Source organism: Homarus americanus, unplaced genomic scaffold, assembly GCF_018991925.1.
Source record: "Homarus americanus isolate GMGI-L3 unplaced genomic scaffold, GMGI_Hamer_2.0 scaffold42643, whole genome shotgun sequence".
NCBI lineage: Eukaryota > Metazoa > Arthropoda > Malacostraca > Decapoda > Nephropidae > Homarus > Homarus americanus.
In genome coordinates, this window is record NW_024747582.1 from 2298762 (window position 1) to 2320910 (window position 22149).

Here is a 22149-nt window from a genome sequence, read left to right on the forward strand (position 1 = left end):
CCATCTCCCCCCCCTCCCTCCCCTCCTCCCCTCCTCCTCCCTCCTCCCTCCTCCCCCTCCCTCCTTCATCCATCCCTGTCTCACTCGATTTATTCATCCATCCATCTATCCTCCCCCTATCGCTTCCACTCTTTCTTTCCTCCCTTCCTACCTCCCTCCCTCCTCCCTCCTCCCTCCCCTCCCTCTCTCTCTACTTCCCTCCCTACCTCCATCCCTCTTTCTCCCCTACCTTTCCCTCTCCCCCTCCCTATAGATAACCTTCGTCTATCGCCTCTTATCATCTTTCCCTCTTCCTTTTCACCTCTTCCATCTTTCGTGTTTTTACTCTTCTTCCTCTTCATTGTCTCCCTCTTCCTTCCTTCCTCCTTCTTCTCCTCCCCTCTTCCAGTTCTCGTATTTTCATCATTCTTTCACATCTGATTCTCATTTCCTCATTCCCCCTCTTCTGTTTTTTCTTCCTCCGTTTTCCTTTCTCTTTCTCTTGTCTATCTTCATTTCTCTTCATCTCTTCTCCCTTCATTGTCCTCCCTTTCACACCCTCTTCTCCCTGTTGCAGTGGCTCATTTGTATGGTGGTTGTTCACACATACATACATACAAAAACATATATACATACATACATACATACATAAACATACATACATACTATTAAAATCTTGTAACGTCTCCTGTACACACACACACACACACACACACACACACACACACACACACACACACACACACTATTGTTTATTACTGGTGAAAAATATTAAGTTTTCTGTAGTTAAATTCCTCACTTTATAAAGGTGATTAATGTCGTTAGTTGTGTACTGTGACAATAACTCCCCTTTCTTCCCCTTTCCTCCATCCCCTTCCCTCCCTAACCCCTTTCCTCCATCCCCTTCCCTCCCTAACCCCTTTCCTCCATCCCGTTCCCTCCCAGTTCAGCCTCCCGTTGACACAATGCACAAAAGCTTCTATTAAACTGATTAAATTGGCAAACACCTGAAATAGGGAGGAAGGGAAGTGTTCAATGGCGCCTATTTTGTACCTCAATTTGACCATAATGTAACGTTAGTGATGTTTATACCCGTGTGTGGGTATGTTTACGTGTGGGTACAAAGCGTCGGATAATTGTTTTAAGTTTACCATACATTCTCATCATAGAAAACTATAAATAAGCATGTATCCGTTTTCTATAATTACCTAAATCATCCAAAATATAAATTAAAGTTGGATTTTTTTATATCATGTAGAAATTAGGATATTTTGATCATGATCCCAAACAAACGCTAAATATCTGGACTGTCAAATTTAGCCCAGGCAGTTTGGCGTGGTGAGGGAGGGGGAGGAGAGGATATCAACAGGATTTAAATGCCCCCTCAGGTTCTAACGGCCTTTGTATGAAAAATTGCATTGTGTTTTCTATTGATTTTTTGGGTGTGAACAGCTGTCGAGAACCTATGCAATAATGCAAGTACTGTGCTATCATCGTACGCCCCTCCCTCTCTCTCACCCTCCACCCCCCCATCACAATACCCCTTCCCCCTCCTCACACACACACACACACACACAATTTACCCTTAATGCACGCAAGGCCAGCTGCTGCTTCTCAACGAACGCAAAAACTTGGACACACACACACAAGCACTGACGGGGTAGACTTACTGTAGGTGCGACGTGAATGAAATCTCTTGCTTTTAAGTTCAAAATCTGTCAACTGTATCTTATGAACTGATGACCTGGTAGTTAAGTTACTGTATGTGTCTTTGTTTTGGTAATATATTTTGTTTTTATTTCCAAACTGATGTCGTCGAGCAAAGTTCAAACTGGTAAGACGGGTCTGTGGGCGTGTTCTGGCAGTGTTTTTTTCCCCTCAACCCCTCTCGATCGATTCCTATTCCCGACCGCCATTCATGTATAAATAGTGTTTTCTAGCCAAAGGAAGAAGAAAAGGTTAAAAAAATCCCTGGCGAGGTGAGAGAATACTTGGCCCTACAAAAAATGTCGGTGAGGTGAGGAGTGTGGCGGGCGGCGCAGGTGCAAGTTGCATGTTAGGTAACCGAACACGCCGCCTCGGATAGCGCGCCAAAAATACCCCGCCCTCGTTTCCTCCCTCGGTCTTTGGCTTCGGCTTAATATAAATACAATATTATCACCAGGGAAACAATGGAGTGAAATTGGTTTAATTTTTTATCCAAATTTGGGCAAGATTTACCTCCCTGCATAGGTGTTATATGCATTAGTAAGGTTGCAGGTTGACCTTGGCGACTCGCTGCGTAGTCCAAGGTTAGTCAGACAGACACGTCAGTTATGAATGAGAATCTGCGTTGAAGTTTATATCATGGTTGCACTAAAATGGCCGATGAATTAAATTAATTTCCGTTGAGTGTTTATATAAAATGGTTGGTGAGCTAAGAGGTTATTGTTGTAACTGAGGAAGTGAATAGGATCTGGGGAAAACCTGAAGGGCAAGATTTAGGAGACATCGGCACTTACGAGGTGGTGGTGGGAGGGAAGGGAGGAGGGGGAGCTTGGTGGTTAAGGGGCTGGGGAGGGTTATGGAAGTATAATGGGTTAAGGGCAAGGGGAGAACAGACAGACAGACGGACGTTCCTCTCATTACAGACAGTACATTATCCACCATGACTACCCTTGTCCTTCCTGCGCCACAAGCGGTTTCAGCCGACCATGATGTCTCCTTGGCTGTGAATGTCAACATGGCGGTTTGTCAAGCAGGCGACGACACGGTGATATTTTACTTATTTTGCCCATTTCTTCTCTTGTACGTTTTATAGGTTCAATTATTCTCCATAACTAAAGAAATAATAATACATGCAAGATTATAAATAAGGAAAATCCGCCATTATAAGTTGTTTTACGGTCGATTTACCAGAAAAACAACTCGTAGCTTTGGGAATCGCGATCAAATAGTTCGTGTGATTTATTCATTTATTCATTTATTTCTTTAAGTAACAATGTTGTTTTTGTTCTGTTGCCAGATCTGTTTATAGGAAATTTGTTTATGTTCTGGCAAGGGTTTAAACCGCTAGTGGTCGATATATCTTACCGAGAGAATGTTGGCCAGTTGACTTTACCCTTCACTTAGTAAAACTTGAACAGGCTTGATCTTTAAGGCTTAGTTAATACTTGAACTGGCTTTATCCTTAACCTTGGGCTGGGTTAAAACTTGAGGAAGGTGAAGAGAGAGAGAGAGAGGATAGTGAGTACGGTTTTGTATAGGGAAGAAAGAGGGAAATAAAGTGAATGAGAAAGGACGGATAAAGAGGGAGGGAAGAAGAAATTGGTAGATTGAGGGAGAAAAGGGGAATTAATTGATGGAGGAAGGGTCGGGTAAATTTGATGGAGGGAAGAATTGTGGTGGTGAAGGAGGAGGAATGGGGTGGATTGGTAGAAGTAGGGAAAAATTGATGGAGAGAGAGGAAGCAACTGGTGGTGAGGGAGGGAGAAAGGCGGGATAAATTGATGGAGGGAGGGGGGATGGATTGATGGAGGGAGGAGGATGGATTGATGGAGGGAGGGAGAGGATGGATTGATGGAAGGACTCAGTATGGTAATAATAGCTAATACTGCCATGGTCACTGGGAGGAGATCTGCCGGTGTCATGTGGAAGGGAAGGGGTGTGTGGAAGGGTAGTGTGAAGGGGGGGAGGTGGTGGTGGTATGGAAGGAAGGAGGTTAAACGAGAGTGGTATGAAGAGAGAGAAAGGGGTTATAAGTAGGAAGGGGAGGGAGGGTAAGGTGTGGATGGGGGAAGGGAAGGCAGGGAGGGGGAGAGTTGGGGAGGAAGGGGTGGGGGTGTGGTGGGAGGGAGGGTTGTTTGAAAGGGAGGGTGGTGTAGGGGGGTGGGGGTACCAGCATCACTATGTTGTGTACGTCTTCGTAGTGTTATAAGCTTGATCAATAATACTTGGCTGTGTTGACTGGTGGTGAGGAGAAGTGGTGGTGATGAGGAAGGGTAGTGGTGATGGTGGTGAGGAGGTAGTGGTGATGGTGAGGTAGGGTAGTGGTGATGGTGAGGGAGTGAGGGTAGTGGTGATGGTGAGGGTAGGGTAGTGGTGATGAGAAGGGTGGTGGTGATGAGGGAGGGTAGTGGTGATGGGGTGAGGTGGGGTAGTGGTGATGGTGAGGTGGGGTAGTGGTGAGGGTAGGGTGAGGTGGTGATGGTGAGGGGTGGAGTAGTGGTGATGGTGAGTGAGGGTAGTGGTGATGGTGAGGGAAGTAGTGGTGATGGTGAGGGTGAGGTGAGTGGTGAGGTGGGGTAGTGGTGATGGTGAGGTAGGGTGGTGGTGAGGAAGGGGTAGTGGTGGTGAGGGATATGTATACGATGATATTTACAGCATAAACCCTGTATAAATATTCTTACACAATGCATCAGAAAGTCAACACCAGACTCTACAGTGGCTAAATATTTCCACAGATCAAGATGAAGTTCTGGATGGTACTGGCTGTGTTTGGTCTCCTGGCTCTGGCTGTCAAGGCTGAAGATGAGGTTGAACGGGCCCCGGGAACACAAGGCGATGCCAATGCCGACCAGACCCGCCCCAGAGGAGGAACCATCCGCTGAACCCAGTTCTTCTGACCACGGTGACGACGATCCCACAGAGGAACCCACATCTGAGCCAGGTGAGGTTTCATAGGTTTTATTTATATTATTATTATTTTTTTTTTTAAGGTACATCACATACATATATACTTTGTTCATTCCTTGCATTATTTATCTCTCTCTCTCATTCATTCATTGTCATACTGCAACACTATTTCTCTATCTTCCTGCAATATCTCACTCCACCTTGCAATAAAATCACTCGACACTTCTGCAACATTACCTTTCATTTCCCCTTTGGTTCATGTAACAATATGTATCTCTTAACACCTTTTGTTATTTTGTTTATCTTCTCAGCAGGTGACTGACATAACAGTTCACAGTCCAGAGAGACCTTTTGTGCCGCCTACATTCATACCTAGTACAGTGGCTGGTGTGTTTTATGAGATGTGGCAACCCTGTGGAATACCTATCTGGTTACTATTGTGAGGTTCCTTAGGGGGCCATTCTGGGAGTTTCAACACAATGTAAACAAACACAGAGTTGTCATATCTCACAAAATGCACCAGCCAGTGTACCAGGTGAGAGTGTAAGCGACTGTACTGTGTCAAGAAGTATGCCTGGATGTTGAAAGTGATCTTGGTGTTTTGAGAAGTATTCATGTGTGTTTGGAGAAAAGAATATTTATGTGTTGAGAAGTATTCATGAATATTGAAGTACAGATCTTTGGTGTATTCATAAATTATACAGTAACTATAGATGTCAGAATTGATGTATACAGGGGTCTCCGGGTTACGTCAGATTTATACATAAGTGGGAACACATGATATATGTATACTGTACTTACAAAACAATGATTAAAATCCCACTATATCATAGCCTAAGTCATATATACATCTAAAATCACTTAATTTAAGACAAAAGAAGAAATAGAATGATAAAATACAGTTAATGAAAGTAAAAAATATGTCATCAGGTAAATAAAATATTGTAAATTTCAAGTTTAACCTCATTTATATTGGCGGGCATTAGTAAGTGGGGAACCTCCTGTACAGTACCTCTAGACATGAGAATAGATTATACAGTATCTATAGTACAGTCTATTTTACATCTATAATGGAACCATCATTATAATTATAATTGTATAATGGCCACTAGTACAGGTTAAAGATTCATTTATCTCAAATTCATAAAACTAAAAAAAGATCAAGTCATGGAAAGTCTTTTAAACAGACCCAACTGTATGTAAAACCCACAACAATAACAAAGACTGTATCAGAATGCAGAACAGCTGACCTGACTGTCTCTGTCTTGCATAACAGCAGACCTGACTGCCTCTGTCTTGCATAACAGCAGACCTGATTGCCTCTTGCATAACAGCAAACCTGATTGCCTCTTGCATAACAGCAGACCTGACTGCCTCTGTCTTGCATAACAGCAGACCTGGCTGTCTCTGTCTTGCATAACAGCGACCTGACTGCCTCTGTCTTGCATAACAGCAGACCTGACTGCCTCTGTCTTGCATAAACCAGACCTGACTGCCTCTGTCTTGCATAACAGCAGACCTGACTGCCTCTGTCTTGCATAACAGCAGACCTGACTGCCTCTGTCTTGCATAACAGCAGACCTGACTGCCTCCACACATCATAACCTTTACCCCATAAATTTCTATGTTCACAATACAGTAATCTCTTTTTTTCAGCTCGACTATTAAAATACCTAAATAAAATCATGTTTACAGTAAAAACGTCCTAAAGTTTATCTACAACTTCTGTAAACTAAAAACAACAACGTGTGATGAAAACTGCTGGTGGTAATGAGTGAGAATATTGTTGGTGAAATTAATCAATGTTTTATAGCCCCCTCCTCCCCTCCTCCTAGATCTGTCAATTGGCCCCCTGAGGCTTTTACATCTGATGACAAGCTTTGTTTTATTTACATTCCTACAACAGTAAATCAATTCAACATTACCAAAATATAAACATTACATAAAATCAAATCATGTTTACTGCAAAAATATTATACACATGAGATTCAAAACACAAGTGGAAATGGATCGGATTTCAGGCTTGGATCTGTGTTACTGTAGTGTAAATAGGCCTAGGCATTCGATAATTAAAACTAGGCCTATCTTCAAAACAAATCAACCGGCTTTGGGGTTTTCGGATGAAGGAATGAACCCCGACCTCTACCATTATACAGTAAAATAAAGATTCTCACTTTTGTATCTTTTTCTTGTTTTCAGGCTGAGCTCACTATAGACTGTCCTTCTTTCATACCTAATATGTGTCCCCAGCCCCTAAATGTGTGTTCCTATGTTCCTCCAGTACCTAATATGTGTTCCTATGTTCCTCCAGTTCCTAATATGTGTTCTATGTCTCCAGTACCTAACATGTGTTCCTGTGTTCCTCCAGTACCTAATATGTGTTCCTATGTTCCTCCAGTTCCTAATATGTGTTCCTATGTGTCTCCAGTACCTAACATGTGTTCCTGTGTTCCTCCAGTACCTAATATGTGTTCCTATGTGTCTCCAGTACCTAATATGTGTTCCTATGTGACCCCAGTTCCTAATATGTGTTTCTATGTGTCTCCAGTACCTAACATGTGTTCCTCCAGTATCTAATATGTGTTCCTATGTGTCCCTATGTTTCTCCAGACTACCCATTCCTATTGTGCCTCATTCCAAATATCCACATCCTATTTTTTCTTGTCTAATATTCCAGATATCCATTCCCATTGTGCCTGATTCCAAATATCCACCATTTTTGTATAATTTCAAATATCCGCTCCCATTTTTACAGTTCCAAATGAGGAAGACCAAGAAAAAGAGGATGATGTAGGTGAGGAGAGGGAGGTGGAGGATAAGGAATGGGTGGATGAGAAAATGGAGAAGGAACAGGTAGAGGAGTTGGTGGAAGGAGAGCCGGGTGAGTGAGTTGGATGAGTAGCCCTCCCGTCCCCCCTTTTATAACGCATGATGGATGACGGTGGTAACGATGGATTTGCGATGCGACCTATGGAGTAGCAGCTGCCCCCCTCCCCCCTTGCCTCCCTATTCCATCCCCCTCCCCCACACACACCTGACTCAGCTAAATGGATTGCGTAACCTCTGATTTTACTGTTAAAATTCCAATTCCCCAATATTCCTAAATTGTTGAAATCGGGGAAACCAATTTTACATGAGGAAGGTGATGGGGAGTTGGGGGGGGGGACATGTTGTCTTGGCTATGCTGCCCTACATGACAGAGCACATAGACACTGTTGCCTCATAATCACAGTACTGTATAAGCTCAGTTGCTACCCCTCCCCCCCTTATCCCTGCGCCTGCTATGATACGCTGATTTACAGTTTTAGTATTGACTGAAGAATGAACGATAATCACAGTATTAATGATTGCGATTTTGCATGGTGTTGTAGATGTGAATTAACCCATTGGTTGAAGGTCTTGGCCGTAGTTGTGTATGACGAATCCCTTTTATTATTAGACTATGCTGGTATATTAAGCTATACTAATGTGCATCCAAAGTGATTACCCTCCTCCCAAAAAATAAAGTGCTTGCCATTGGTGCAGTTTTCCAAGGGTGGTGTATTGTTACTTAATCTTACCCCATAAAACATATACAGTACTTAACATACCTTTGACAGTGTTGCAATCTAGTCCTTCTACAGATACTTATTTATACACAGCAGATGATTATTACACATATACCAGTTTTATGTGGTAGTGTTTATACAGTATACATATACATGTTAAGTTGTATGACGGTACACATTATACTATATATACTGACATTATGCTTCTAGGGATGAAATGTATGTTGATTTTAAACATTTATTCTGGTTGCCTTTGGTTTGAGATTCATGAGTGACGTCCTTGTATTTTATGAAGCCAGGTCCATATATGTATCAGCCAGGTTACTAAATTTGCTATTCTGGTCACGAGTTCATTAATCATGTCCATATTTTATCAGCCAGATCCCTAAATTTGCTAGCCAGGTCCCTAAATTTACTATCAAGTGACTATTTCATCAGTCAAGTCCCTAAATTTACTAGCCAGGTCCCCTTTTCATCAGTCAAGTCCCTTAATTTACTAGCCAGGTCCCCTTTTCATCAGTCAAGTCCCTAAATTTACTAGCCAGGTCCCCTTTTCATCAGTCAAGTCCCTAAATTTACTAGCAAGGTCCTCTTTTCATCAGTCAAATCCCTAAATTGAAAAAACCAGGTCCACATACTTTATATTAACACAACGTGAAATAGCAATGAACAAGTGAGTCACGATGGGATTGGCTATAGCTCACCATAAGCACCTAACAAATCAACAAATAACATCAGATGACAGTGTAGCAAATTCTACTTTCATATTTGGGTATTTCTACAATAAACAAATTCTGGATTGTAAATGGACGACCTTGATCTAATGCTGACTCAATATAAACTCTGAATATGTCTGATAGGGGATTTGTTTTGTAGGGCATCTGACTAAACACAACTGCCATAGATAAACTGCAGCTCACATTTGTATCTCGTTAGGTGAAGCCTTGCCACTGGCTTTGTGGTTATTACGGAGGATGAGAAGCATTGCTGAAACTAAACACCTGATTGGTTTAGTCGTCAGGTAGTTGAATGGTCTTTTTTTCTCTTCCTTGTATGTGTTAGATTATACATGATTATACATATACAAAACCGGATTATACATACACTATGACAAACAGTGTTATAGTGTTCATATGGATAATTGAACAAACAGTACAAGTTACTTTGACATAATTGTACTAACACACACACAACTGTTTAGTGCCAAGGTTTAATGATAGACCTGTACAGTATAAGCTTTTAATACTGTACTCCTTTGTGATGATCATGCCCGGGGACAGTAGTTTGTGGCATAGCGAGCAAGTTGACGAGTAGGTCTAGCTACAAGATGGCTGCCACAGGTTAATCACAGCATGTCTGGCTGCCCATCATATAACAAAGCTCATGATTTACCTATTTTCAGCTAAATCGGAAGAGAACTCACCAGCAACAACTGGTAAGAGTGATGAGTAATGTACAACAGTTGTGCTATTCGTCTATTTCTCTTGCTTGGGGTTAATTTGTGAGGCATATTGAGACGCTGTTGTCCGCTAAGTGTTGAGGTGTATTGTCTTATTGATGTTCGTTTTTCTTGTAGGTCTTGTTAATGTTATGTTTTCTTGTTGCTGTTATCTGCTTTGGGATGGGGAGAAGTGTAGACAACCAAAGGAGCCACCATGGTCTAGCTAAACATGTAAGGGCAGACCTTCTTGGTGTGGCCACAAGTTCAGGAGCTGACCAGTTTAGGTAGAGGAATTTTTGGAGGTGCTCACAGTCAGGTTGATAACATTAGGAACTGAGGTCACTACCATTGTACAGAATAGTTCCCTCACACTACCGCCCAACTACAGATCAATATGCAGTATGTTCCTCAAAGTTGATGAAATGTATACACAGGGGCCCTCCAAATTAACGGGGGTTAGGTTCTCAAAATGGCCGCAAATCGTTAAATCCACGAATAACATTTGCTGACTGGTGGGGGGGAGTTACATTTTTACTTGTGTACAAAGAAATATATATTCCCTTTATGTGTTTGGCCTTAGGACAATTATTTCTTTTACCTGTATTGTATGTGTGTGTGTGTGTGTGTACACACACACACACATATGGGTGTGATCCAAAAGTTCCTGGACTGGCTTCATAAAATTTTTTTTCAAGATAGAGGAAACTTAGTCACCTTAAAATATTCTTCAGAGGCCTTGATGCAGTGCTGAATCCACTTGAAGTCCTTGGTGAGGCTAACACCTTCTGTGATGTGTCCTGGATCTCCACTATGTCCATGATCTTCTTGTCCTGGAGGTACAACTTGAACTTGGGAAACAGCACGACACCCCAGTGCCCCCCACCCTCCATACTCTACAGATCTGGTCACCGACTTCTGGCTGTTTCCTTCAAGTTGTACCTCCAGGACAAGAAGATCATGGACATAGTGGAGATCCAGGACACATCACAGAAGGTGTGCTCCAGCCTCACCAACAAGGACTTCAAGAAGTGGATTCAGCACTGCATCAAGGCCTCTGAAGAATATTTTAAGGGTGACTAAAGTTTCACTCTAATATCTTGAAAAATAAAGATTTTATGAAGCCAGTCCAGGAACTTTTGGATCACACCCCGTATATACAATACAGGTAAAGGAAATTACTGTCTCTAGAATGAATTGGCTCCCATCCCAGCCGCGAAAATGCAGGCAACTTTAAAACTACCCACAGACATTCTTGGGTACATCCAGGGTGTCATCTACGAATAATAGATGGTGGCTGTGAAAAACCATGAACTTCGGGGGACTGCACCGTAATCAGTGGTAGTGGCAGTTTGGTTTTATTCACCCTAGTCAAAACCTATGGTATATTATGAGCAGTTAAGTGTTGTTACAACCATGTGTGTGAGTGTACACGTACCAGAAAGTGTTATTGACCCTGTCTCCTCACATGGGTGTATTGAAGGTAATTCTAACTTGTTAAAACTTTCAACCCAGATCAACACAAATCATCATTAAGTAATTTTAACTTACATAATATATATAGTTATCTAAATTCTCAAAATATTATTCCGAGCTTCATCTTGTAATCTTACAGAACCTGCAGCCAAGGTTCCTTACTCAAATAATTGGTTGATGATGTTGGTGTTCATTTTAGAAACAGCTACCTTTATATTACTTCAGATCAAAACCAGACATTAATTCTTTGTCTTCAGATCAAGGAGTTTCAACATCAAATTCAACTTAAAGTAACAGAAATGAATATAAGATAATGGTAGATACTGAACATTTGGTGAGGAGTAATGATGTGTTAAATCCTCCCCTTCTCACCTATGTAGAATATTGGTAACATGGGGCAACAGACAACACTTTTGGCTAGATTCAATCACATTTAAGATGATGTACCTCTTTGAAATTTACCCAAGACATAGGAAGAAATTAAAAACAAGAACGCTTATTGTTACGTTTATTATTAAGGTGTCAGGTGAGCTGTAAGAAGACTTGATCTGGAAGTTAGTATTATTTGATTACCTCGGGGTAGTGACTGCCTTGCCAGCTAAGAGGGCACTTGGAACTCCCTGTTATTTCAGGCAGCATGCATCTATAAAGCAGTCAGAAAGGTTAATACATATATAAATTGTACAGTTTAGCGGTAATAAAATAAAGTAAATAAATGTAGAGTGGTTTTGTTTATTCTGGCGACTACATCGTAAAAAAATTAATTTTTCACCTAATCTCTACGTGAATCAGAGATCACCTGAAGATTTGCCCCCTAGATCCTATCACCTAATTAAAGACCCTAGTGGTACCTTGAGCAGGGTTTTAGTTCGGTTAGGTTAGGTATCCAATCTTTATGTGATCCAAAAAGTGACTTGCAACAATAAGGGTACTGTATTAGTCTAACTTCTTTGTTCTTAATGGTATTGTGTTTGACAGTATTCAAGAAGGAAATACTTTTAATGGCACACAAGAAGAAGTTTATCTTATTGGTGTAATAATTCTGTCTGTCAGGTAGAACTTGTTGGAAAGGGTCGGGAGTCTGGTCTTGTATAGGTCACTCTGAGGTCTGTGCTTGATCCCGTGTGTGTTGAGAGTGGCATCAGGTGGTGAAGATGTTAGTGGGAAAGAATATTTTAAGAGTAATATATTAAATGATAACTTATAAGGTTATTTATTAATTTATTATTTAACCACTTATCATCTGCCATGTTTGGTGGTGTCACTCTGCACAACACTTTTCTCATATCTGTCTTGTTTTGGGGATTGAACCTAGGATGCTGTTGGGACCTGTACTGTAAAAAATGTATTACTGCTGTACTGACCAACATTTTAATTTGGAAATACAGCTGTATCTAAAAAATTTATAATGGAAGTTTTGATTTTTACAGTATTTTAAAAGTTGTGAATTATTTTATCTTACAGCTTTTGGTCATTGTGTTCGTTATTAGACAAATCTGTTGTATTGTACTGTATATGATTGCTTTAGTTTATACAGTAGTTATTGTATCATCTCCTGTTATGATCTGTTGAGCTATTAATGGTGGAGTTTTGTATTTTATTATGTATAATGTATTTCTGTATATGTACTGTATATTGCATGATGAAAAACTTTATATTGCATCGACTGCCTAATGTAATGTGAATGATATAATTATGTAACATGGTGTCTTGCATAATCGTAACCCCCATAATAAGCTCGTAGGGTTTTCATTAAGTTATTACGTTAAATAGACATATTCAAATGCCTGGAGAGTTTCATAATTGTACCTGGAATAAAATCTTAGAGAAACAATTGAACATTCCATTGTTAATCTTTTATCAGAAATATCTGCCTTTGCTTGATAGTTGCTGTAGTTTAAGCCATAAATTTATTTATATTGTTTTAACAGCTTATGGATCACCTGAAGATTAGACACCCCAGTTTATTTCATCTAGATGTTAAACTAACCTAATCTATCCTAAACAGAATTCAACGTAACTTAATCTAACAACTCAACCAAATAATCTAACCAATACACCTAACTCCTCCAGAAAGCATTAGGGTGGCTATTCTTCAGGTCTAGTTTTCAGGTGAATACAAAGTCCTTGATTCCGAGCTTCGTCAAGTGGTCTTTCGTCCTCCTGCCTCCTGTATGCACTTAGTGAAAGCCCTTAAGTTATCATACTATACCAATATGATTTTCTTATCTTACTGCATGACTCGAGAAATTTGTCATAATTTAACTTAATAAGGTTTAGTCTCCTGTACAAGTTATCATTAATTAATAAAATGTATATTCAGAGTAATAATTATGTAGGATGTTGTGATATTATAGGAAGTTTTATTTATTTTATTAATGTTTACAAAGAAATTTACTTTTGAGAAGATCAGTAATTTTTATTTTATTTTTTTTCTGTACTATTTAGTGGCTGTTAGGAATTAGTCATTAACAATTGCCATCTGTATAAAAATTCTTTGGAAAAATTTATATATACAGTATATATATATATACTGTATATATATATATACTGTATATATATATATATATATATATATATATATATATATATATATATATATATATATATATATATATATATATATATATATATATATATATATATATATATATATATATATATATATTGTATCTGCAGATGAGGTTGTATTATGATATGCCAGTAGAGTAACATTGTTTGACACATTCCTCGAGATATTTTTGAAGGGAACTCAGAGGAAGGGAGGCAGCGACAGAATGAATACAGCACTTGTCTCCTGTTCTAAGGGTAACAAGTTCATTCCTGGGGCAACCCAAGTCCACCCAGCTGTGAATCGGTGCCTGATTTCTAGTAGGAGGTGAAGGTGGTTCTAGTGCAGTGCAGCCACGCTGCCTCCTTGTGTACTAAAAAGGCCCAGTCACAATGTGCTGTATCTGGGCTGCCCCTTGTGGGTCTTACACCTTCTTACTACACTCAAAGGAGAAGACTGTCTAGTTCAAGTTGACAGATGGATGACTGTACAGTACCTGTTAGTTACAGGTGTATGATGGTATCCTTAATGGAATTGTTTTTAACTCGTTGGCGTTGTTACAGAAGCGCCATCCACCGAGGCCCAAGACGGAGCACAGGGCGGTGCCTCTCACTTCACCTTGTATCTACCAGCTCTCTTCTTTAGTGCCCTTGTTGCACTCAAGGTGGCTCACTGAGAACCATCAACCTTGAGAGTATCATTGAAAGGCCTTATATAAATATATGTATGTATCAAAATATTAGCAAGATGACTGGACTGGTAGGTAGGAAGTTCAATAAAGTAACATTTGAAATTTAATATTTTAGCAGATTCCTCATTTGATTAATTGTTCCATAAATTCAGAAAGTAAAGTGAACAGCATCAGTTGGAAATACTTAGCAGGTCTCCTACTTCAGTTCAAATATTTAGGGTTTTCAGATGCTCATACCAGAAGATACACCAAATTAAAATATTCACATCAATAGAGATTTATTCAGGTAGCTGTTTGACCAGGTAGCGGGTTATTAACTGTTGAAGTCTGTAATTATTATCGAGGTGTAAGTAAAGCTTGTCTGTAAGTGCACATATAGTGCTATAATGGTATATTAGGAATTTAGTTTTACAATGGATAATATTTTGAGTTTAATTACAGTATTGTACAAAATGGAAATAGCTTTTGGAGAAAGTAAAACTAATGTTATTCCAATATTGTCATCTGGACTTAACAGGGCTTATATATATAAGGTAAACTTTATTACCACTACTTCACAATGCCCTCTGGCTTATTTAGCAAACTATTATTTGTTCTCCTTATTTAACAGTTTATGGAGAGTCATATGTGTGAAATAGGATGAAAGATAACGAAGTGTATTTATCTTTAGTTTTGACATCTGGGAAATTGTTGTAATATAACCAAACACATTTATACTGTACATGGAGTTTGGAGAGGAATTATTAGTCTTATAAGTTGGTCACCATCAATGAGTAAAAAACAAAAATAAAAAACACTTGGGGTTTTGATTTTCCATAGTCTTTAAATTATTGGCATAAGTTTTGTAAATTATATTGCTGGGATACTGACGCCTCTCTTAGTAAGTGACGTGTAATAGCTCTCGGTAGATGACATCGGTTGGCCGTTGTGTTACAGCCGGCACGACACCTTCATGACACAATGTTCTCGTCCCTTATCGGTGCCTAAAAAACTGTACTAGTAAGGAGGTGGTTGATGTACTCATTTACACCATAGAGATGAAATATTGTACAGTACTCCATCTTGTAACTGTAATGAGAGAGGAGAATAGACTAATTGATACAATACTACATGAAATATTAATATATCAACTTAAAACATCACATAATATGTAATCATAGGCAATTCTGCAGTAATTTGTATATTAATAAAATAAATTAGCATGGGACATGGAGATTAAATTAGAGAAGTAAGATTGGCAAGTTTATTATCATTCTGAGTTACAATCTGGTGAATGAATCTCAAGGAGCAGAAGTCTGGCTCCTGTGAAGGGGAGGCAGGGGTGGCGGCAGAGTGTTCACATAAGCGTTTACACCATCCATATCCACTAGGGAAAACAATAGAGAAACCTTCCATTTAAGAGGCATAGGTGTTAGTGGACTTACCTCTCCATATTGTCCGTTAGGTGGAGGTTTCACTGTATTAGGGTAAAAGAATAAATAAATAAACCTGATTCATCCAATTAGAACAAAGAATTGCTTGTTTGTACTTTTATAGTGCTTTCTGTATGGCCAGGTTCTTGAAAGTATTAGAATTTTCTGCACACATGATTCAATACATTTTTGGTGGATGAATGAAATCTCCCTCTTCCTTCCCCTTCCCTCCCCTCCCTTCTCTTCCTCCCCTCCCCTTTCCCCTCCCCATCGTGTAAGGTAAATAAATGTCATGCTATCTCCGCTTTCTAGCCTCGGAATTTGTTAACGCAGCGTATTTTTTTTTTATTCAATATAATGTTTACTCTATAGGTTTTAATTTATTGTACTGTATATGGATGTTAATGGATATTCTGAGCTTCTTGAAGTGTGATGTATTGCAAGCATATTGTGACTCCTGAAGCTACAACATTCCCTATTTAATATTTGTACAAGTTTTCACTACTATCTGTGCAGTGTATAATCCACTTATAGGAAAGTTAGTTTAGAACCCCAGTTTTAAGTGTTTGTCTGAAATAGTACGTCAATAAACTTGATCATGTATACGTTGTTTTATTATTGTCATCGTTTACCTACCTGACCATCATATGACCTGTTATTTACACTGTTTCCTATACCCTGACATATGATTTATTCCTACACTGACCTGATCTGACCTAACCTGACCATCATATGACCTGTTATTGACACTGTTTCCTATACCCTGACATGTGATTTATTCTCTCACTGACCTGACCTGATCTGACCTGACCATCAGATTACATGCTATTTAGACAATTCCCAAACTCATGATTTTTTCCCATGTAGACTTAATGGGAATTATCTAAGTCTTAAATGGAATGGAAAAAGTCAAAAATAAACAATCATTCAGAAAGAGATAACCCAAGTGGGATGAGAGCACCCAACTGAGACTTTATGTGTAGTGAAGATGTGTGTGTGTCTGTCTGCAGCATAAACTGGACTGGTCAGATCATCTGGTGCTAAGAAATTTGGTAAGTTTTCTCATAGACTGTGTGGTGCATTCTGCCATGTACAAGGTTTTGATATTGAACCTCTGATATGTTTTTTGTTATTGGATTTATAGTTTTTTTTAACCCTTAACCAGCTGCTAAGGATTTCCTACTCTGTTTCATATGTACATAAATTGACTGCAAGGAACAAGAAACGTCCACTAATGATGACCGTCATCCCTACAACTAACTTCACCACATCACCACCATCTCCATCACATCACCACCATCTCCATCACATCACCACCACCTTTCCCCACTACCACCACCACCTCCCCTACACCATCATTACCACCTCCCCTACACCACCACTGCCTCTCCCACACCACCACCACCACCTTCCACACACCATCATTACCACCTCCCCTACACCACCACTGCCTCTCCCACACCACCACCACCACCTTCCACACACCATCATTACCACCTCCCCTACACCACCACTGCCTCTCCCACACCACCACCACTTCCCCCACACCCTCACTACCACCACAGAGTACAAGAGGAGGTCATCTCTGGGGTGTTGATCACTCTCACAAGGCCATGATTCACATACAACAAAAGAATGGAGGAAACTGCAGCGGGCCTATTGGTCCATACTGGGCAGTCCCATTTACACCCAGCCCCTATTGCTCATATATCCATCCAACCTACTGTATGTTTGAGGCTATCCAGCATATTTGAGTTAATGATGATAATTGGTAACTTGTTCCACTCATCCACTACTCTATTTCCAAACCAGTGTTTACTTATCTCGGGCCTAAATCTAAATTAATCTCACTTAAAACCATTGTTATGAGTTCGCTCCTGGTTGGATAGTTTGAGTACCTTTGTTATATCACCTTTGTTTAGCCCTGATCATATCGCCCCTCACTCTATGTCTCTCTAGGGAGTGCAAATTAAGATGCTTTAACCTGTCTCTGTACTCAAGGTTCCTAATGCCTGGGCTTAGTCTTGTCATTCTCCTCTGAATTGTTTTTAGGGATTCTATATCCATTCTGTAGTACGGTGACCAGAGCTGAACTGTGTAATCCAAGTGAGGTCTCACAACAGCAAGATATAGTTTTAGGAAGTGCATTCAGATAACAGGTTCCTCCTGATAAGTGGTGAGATGATAGACTATTAATAAATCCTGATAATAGCCCAGACACCAGGAAGGAGGCCATTTTGACCTTAACGTTAGTTGAGCTGCTGATTGACAGAACGGGACAATGTTCAACCTCATTACAGGGTATTTGGACAACATTCACCTTGTAAAGGAAGTATTCAACACCTTCAAGACAGTTCAACTAACATGAAGAAAATGTGGGGGTATTGTGTAACACCTTGATCTAATATTACTTTAGTACAACACAGTGATGCAAGACCTACACCCTCCCTCTGTGTGGTCTTGTTCTCCCTGATGCAAGACTTACACCCTCCCTCTGTGTGGTCTTGTTCTCCCTGATGCAAGACCTACACCCTCCCTCCTGCGTGGTCTTGTTCTCCCTGATGCAAGACCTACACCCTCCCTCCTGTGTGGTCTTGTTCTCCCTGATGCAAGACTTACACCCTCCCTCCTGTGTGGTCTTGTTCTCCCTGATGTAAGACCTACACCCTCGCTTTGTGGTCTTGTTCTCCTGATAAGACCTACACCACTCCTCACCAGTAATGACTCTTGTTCTACTGATGCAGACCTACACCACTCCCTCCTGTGTGGTCTTGTTCTCCCTGATGCAAGACTTACACCCTCCCTCTGTGTGATTCTTGTTGCCCTGATGCAGACCTACACCCTCCCTCTGTGTGGTCTTGTTCTCCCTGATGCCAAGACCCTGCACCCCTCCCTTTGTATGGTCTTGTTCTCCTGATAAGACCTACACCCTCCCTCTGTGGATTACTTGTTCTCCTGATGCAGACCTACACCCTCCCCTTTAATATGGTCTTGTTCTCCCTGATAAGACCTACACCCTCCTCTATTATTGGTCTTGTTCTCCCTGATAAGACCTACACCCTCCCTCCTGTGTGGTCTTGTTCTCCCTGATAAGACCTACACCCTCCCTTCTGTGTGGTCTTGTTCTCCCTGATAAGACCTACACCCTCCCTCCTGTGTGGTCTTGTTCTCCCTGATAAGACCTACACCCTCCCTCCTGTGTGGTCTTGTTCTCCCTGATAAGACCTACACCCTCCCCCTGATGTGTGGTCTTGTTCTCCCTGATAAGACCTACACCCTCCCTCCTGTGTGGTCTTGTTCTCCCTGATAAGACCTACACCCTCCCTTCTGTGTGGTCTTGTTCTCCCTGATAAGACCTACACCCTCCCTCCTGTGTGGTCTTGTTCTCCCTGATAAGACCTACACCCTCCCTCCTGTGTGGTCTTGTTCTCCCTGTGCAAGATGCCTCCCACAGTGTGTGGTCTTGTTCTCCCTGATAAGACCTACACCCTCCCTCCTGTGTGGTCTTGTTCTCCTGATAAGACCTACACCCTCCCTTCTGTGTGGTCTTGTTCTCCCTGGCTCAGGCCCTACACCCTCCCCTCCCTGTGTGGTCTTGTTCTCCCTGATAAGACCTACACCCTCCCCTCCTGTGTGGTCTTGTTCTCCCTGATAAGACCTGCACCCCTCCCTTCTGTGTGGTCTTGTTCTCCCTGATAAGACCTACACCCTCCCTCCCTAATGTGGTCTTGTTCTCCCTGTCAGATTTCACCCTCCTATTAGTCTTGTTCTCCCTGATAAGACTCACCCTCTCCATTCTGTGTGGTCTTGTTCTCCCTGATAAGACCTACACCCTCCCTCCTGTGTGGTCTTGTTCTCCCTGATAAGACCTACACCCTCCCTCCTGTGTGGTCTTGTTCTCCCTGGTAAGACCTACACCCTCCCTCCTGTGTGGTCTTGTTCTCCCTGGTAAGACCTACACCCACCCTCCTGTGTGGTCTTGTTCTCCCTGATAAGACCTACACCCTCCCTCCTGTGTGGTCTTGTTCTCCCTGATAAGACCTGTAGCCTCTAGTGCCTTTTCCTGGGTCAAGGATCAACCCCTGCAGGCAGAGTCGAGTCATCTCTGTGTTGGTGCTCGGGTCAATTTACTGCCCTATAAATATCGTTGCAAACACTCACTCAGGGAATAACATCTAAACATCAACATTTCTGGTGTGTAAAGGGAAGCTGTGTGGAGTCTTACAAGTGAGAATAATATTGTTATAGTACAAACATTCATAAGATCTGTAAGTCCGTGCGCATGCAATTTATTTTTAGACACCCTGTATAAAGTGTTCCTGTTTGGGCGCAATATTGTGAACTAGATTAATACTGAACTTTTCTAAGATGTTGTCTATCCAGTGACCCCTCGATCCTGGCCAATGTGAAATAATAACTACGAAATAAAACACATCAATATAAGTATTTTCTCAAGATGTTTAATGTATAATCATTTAGTACATTTTACTGTGTGCCTCGACTCACGATCGCCAATAAAGAGTTAATTATCTTTATACACTATTAACACCTTTCTTGGACTGCCCTTGCATTAATATGTATAATTTACCATTGTCGTGTAGCTAGACTCCTAGACTGTCTATTTACATAAAAATTTGAATATTTATTGAATAAATCTTTAAATGCCCATCGACTTTGGTCATCACGGCGAAGGGGACTGAAATCTTGCGTGTAATTGGTCAGTTTTCAGCAGAAGTCACTGATTGGTCCCTGGCGGCATTAAATTTATGTAAGCTGGCGTGTGGTTGGTCAGTTTTCAGCTGGTGGCACAAGACGGTCTGTGATTAGCCGACGAGTCCTTCGGGTCTTAAAGAGACGTAATGGCGTCGGCGGAGAGAAGAATGGGTGTGTGCAACATAATGGACGCTCTTGGGCATTTAAATGGAAGGTAAGTTAAATTATATGATAGTTTTTAGAAGTTTATAGTTTTATGTACAGTCTATAATATAATATATGACAAGACACATCCTGAGTGGAGGTTTATAAGCCAGTATAGTGTTGATGGTGTTTGTTGTGATGAGCAAGTCGCCATATTTGTTTATTTTCTCATTTAATTTAGTAGACGATTACTGTCACTTGTGAAGGTCTGTGGACTAGTTACCAACTTTAATTAAGTTCTAGAGGAGATCCATCAGCCTTTTTAGTAGATTTGTAGGGATTTTGCCATATAAAGTTATAATTGAGTAAGTCGGCTACGTCTACTGTGGCTGGACGAGAATGTCACTCGGATTGTTAAATAATTTTCATATGTCTGTGGTGATTAAAATGAAACGTGGTCCCCGGGTTAACCAGCAAGAATTAAAAAAAAAGTAAATTTGCATGTTCAACCAATAATGGCTCTCTAGTTGAGCAGTGTTCCCATATTACGCATTCAATTGTGACAAGAAAAAGAACGGTTCAGAAGATAAGCTCTTGAGATCTATTCATTTTGGACCCAAAAACATTGGGATGCACATTGGTTGAAAATGCAACAATACCAAAAACTCGTACTGACATGGGGTGGAAGTACAGTTTGGTAAACAGTATTAAGTAATATGGTAATTAAAATGCAAACAGGCAAACAATTTAGGCATGAAAAACAACATTGGTGGTCATGAAAGTTTTGGGGAATGTGTACGGTAATGACTGACTTAATGACTTATGACCCTTCCTGCCGTGTCGATCTTCACTCCCACCAAGTGGGGTGAAGAGCTTGTTGAGAGGTCTTGTTGGGTCGAGTAGAATGACCTTCAGGTCGGTCGGTGATACGGAGAGAAGAGAGCATTAGCTCTGAGGGTGCAAGAAGGGTACAGTACAAGGTAAAGTTCAGAAGTGGGAAATATAGGAGGAGGCTGACAGCAGGTGGGCTATCCACCTTGTTGAGACGAGGTTTTTGTCTTCCGTCAACAGTGCTGCATTAGAGGACTCTTGCGGTTAGGGAAGGCCAGTCTTAGCCAAGCTAATTAAGTTGTTCTATTTGATGTTTCCTTGGGGCATCTTACGTTAGGGGGGTGTCCCTCCAGGTCCTTGTGGCACTGGAGGGATGATCCCCATCTTTTTCGTTTCTACAGTAGTGTTTGTGAACTTTTGTGGTCTTTGTTTGTTTGTTTGTGTAGTCCCTCCAGGTCCTTGTGGCACTGGAGGGATGATCCCCATCTTTTTTGTTTCTACAGTAGTGTTTGTGAACTTTTGTGGTGTTTGTTTGTTTGTTTGTGTAGTCCCTCCAGGTCCTTGTGGCACTGGAGGGATGATCCCCATCTTTTTCGTTTCTACAGTAGTGTTTGTGAACTTTTGTGGGCTTTGTTTGTTTGTTTGTGTAGTCCCTCCAGGTCCTTGTGGCACTGGAGGGATGATCCCCATCTTTTTTGTTTCTACAGTAGTGTTTGTGAACTTTTGTGGTGTTTGTTTGTTTGTTTGTGTAG

At 40.9% G+C, this 22149-nt stretch overlaps 1 protein-coding gene across 3 annotated transcripts in view; it reads left to right on the top strand.

Moving 5' to 3' along the window:
- Positions 1-16312, top strand: part of LOC121879783 (cytochrome c1-like) — a 32719-nt gene extending 16407 nt beyond the window's left edge. The window contains exons 2-4 of one of the 3 annotated variants that reach the window (XM_042386571.1): positions 4422-4627; positions 9544-9576; positions 14170-16312. In XM_042386571.1, the coding sequence (XP_042242505.1) occupies positions 4489-4627; positions 9544-9576; positions 14170-14282 (285 nt within the window). In that variant the 5' untranslated portion in view covers positions 4422-4488 and the 3' untranslated portion in view covers positions 14283-16312. Of the gene's footprint in view, positions 1-4421; positions 4628-7348; positions 7475-9543; positions 9577-14169 lie in introns of all 3 variants that reach the window. The other 2 variants (XM_042386570.1, XM_042386569.1) reach the window with 2 other exon arrangements.
- The last annotated feature ends 5837 nt before the right edge of the window (positions 16313-22149 follow it).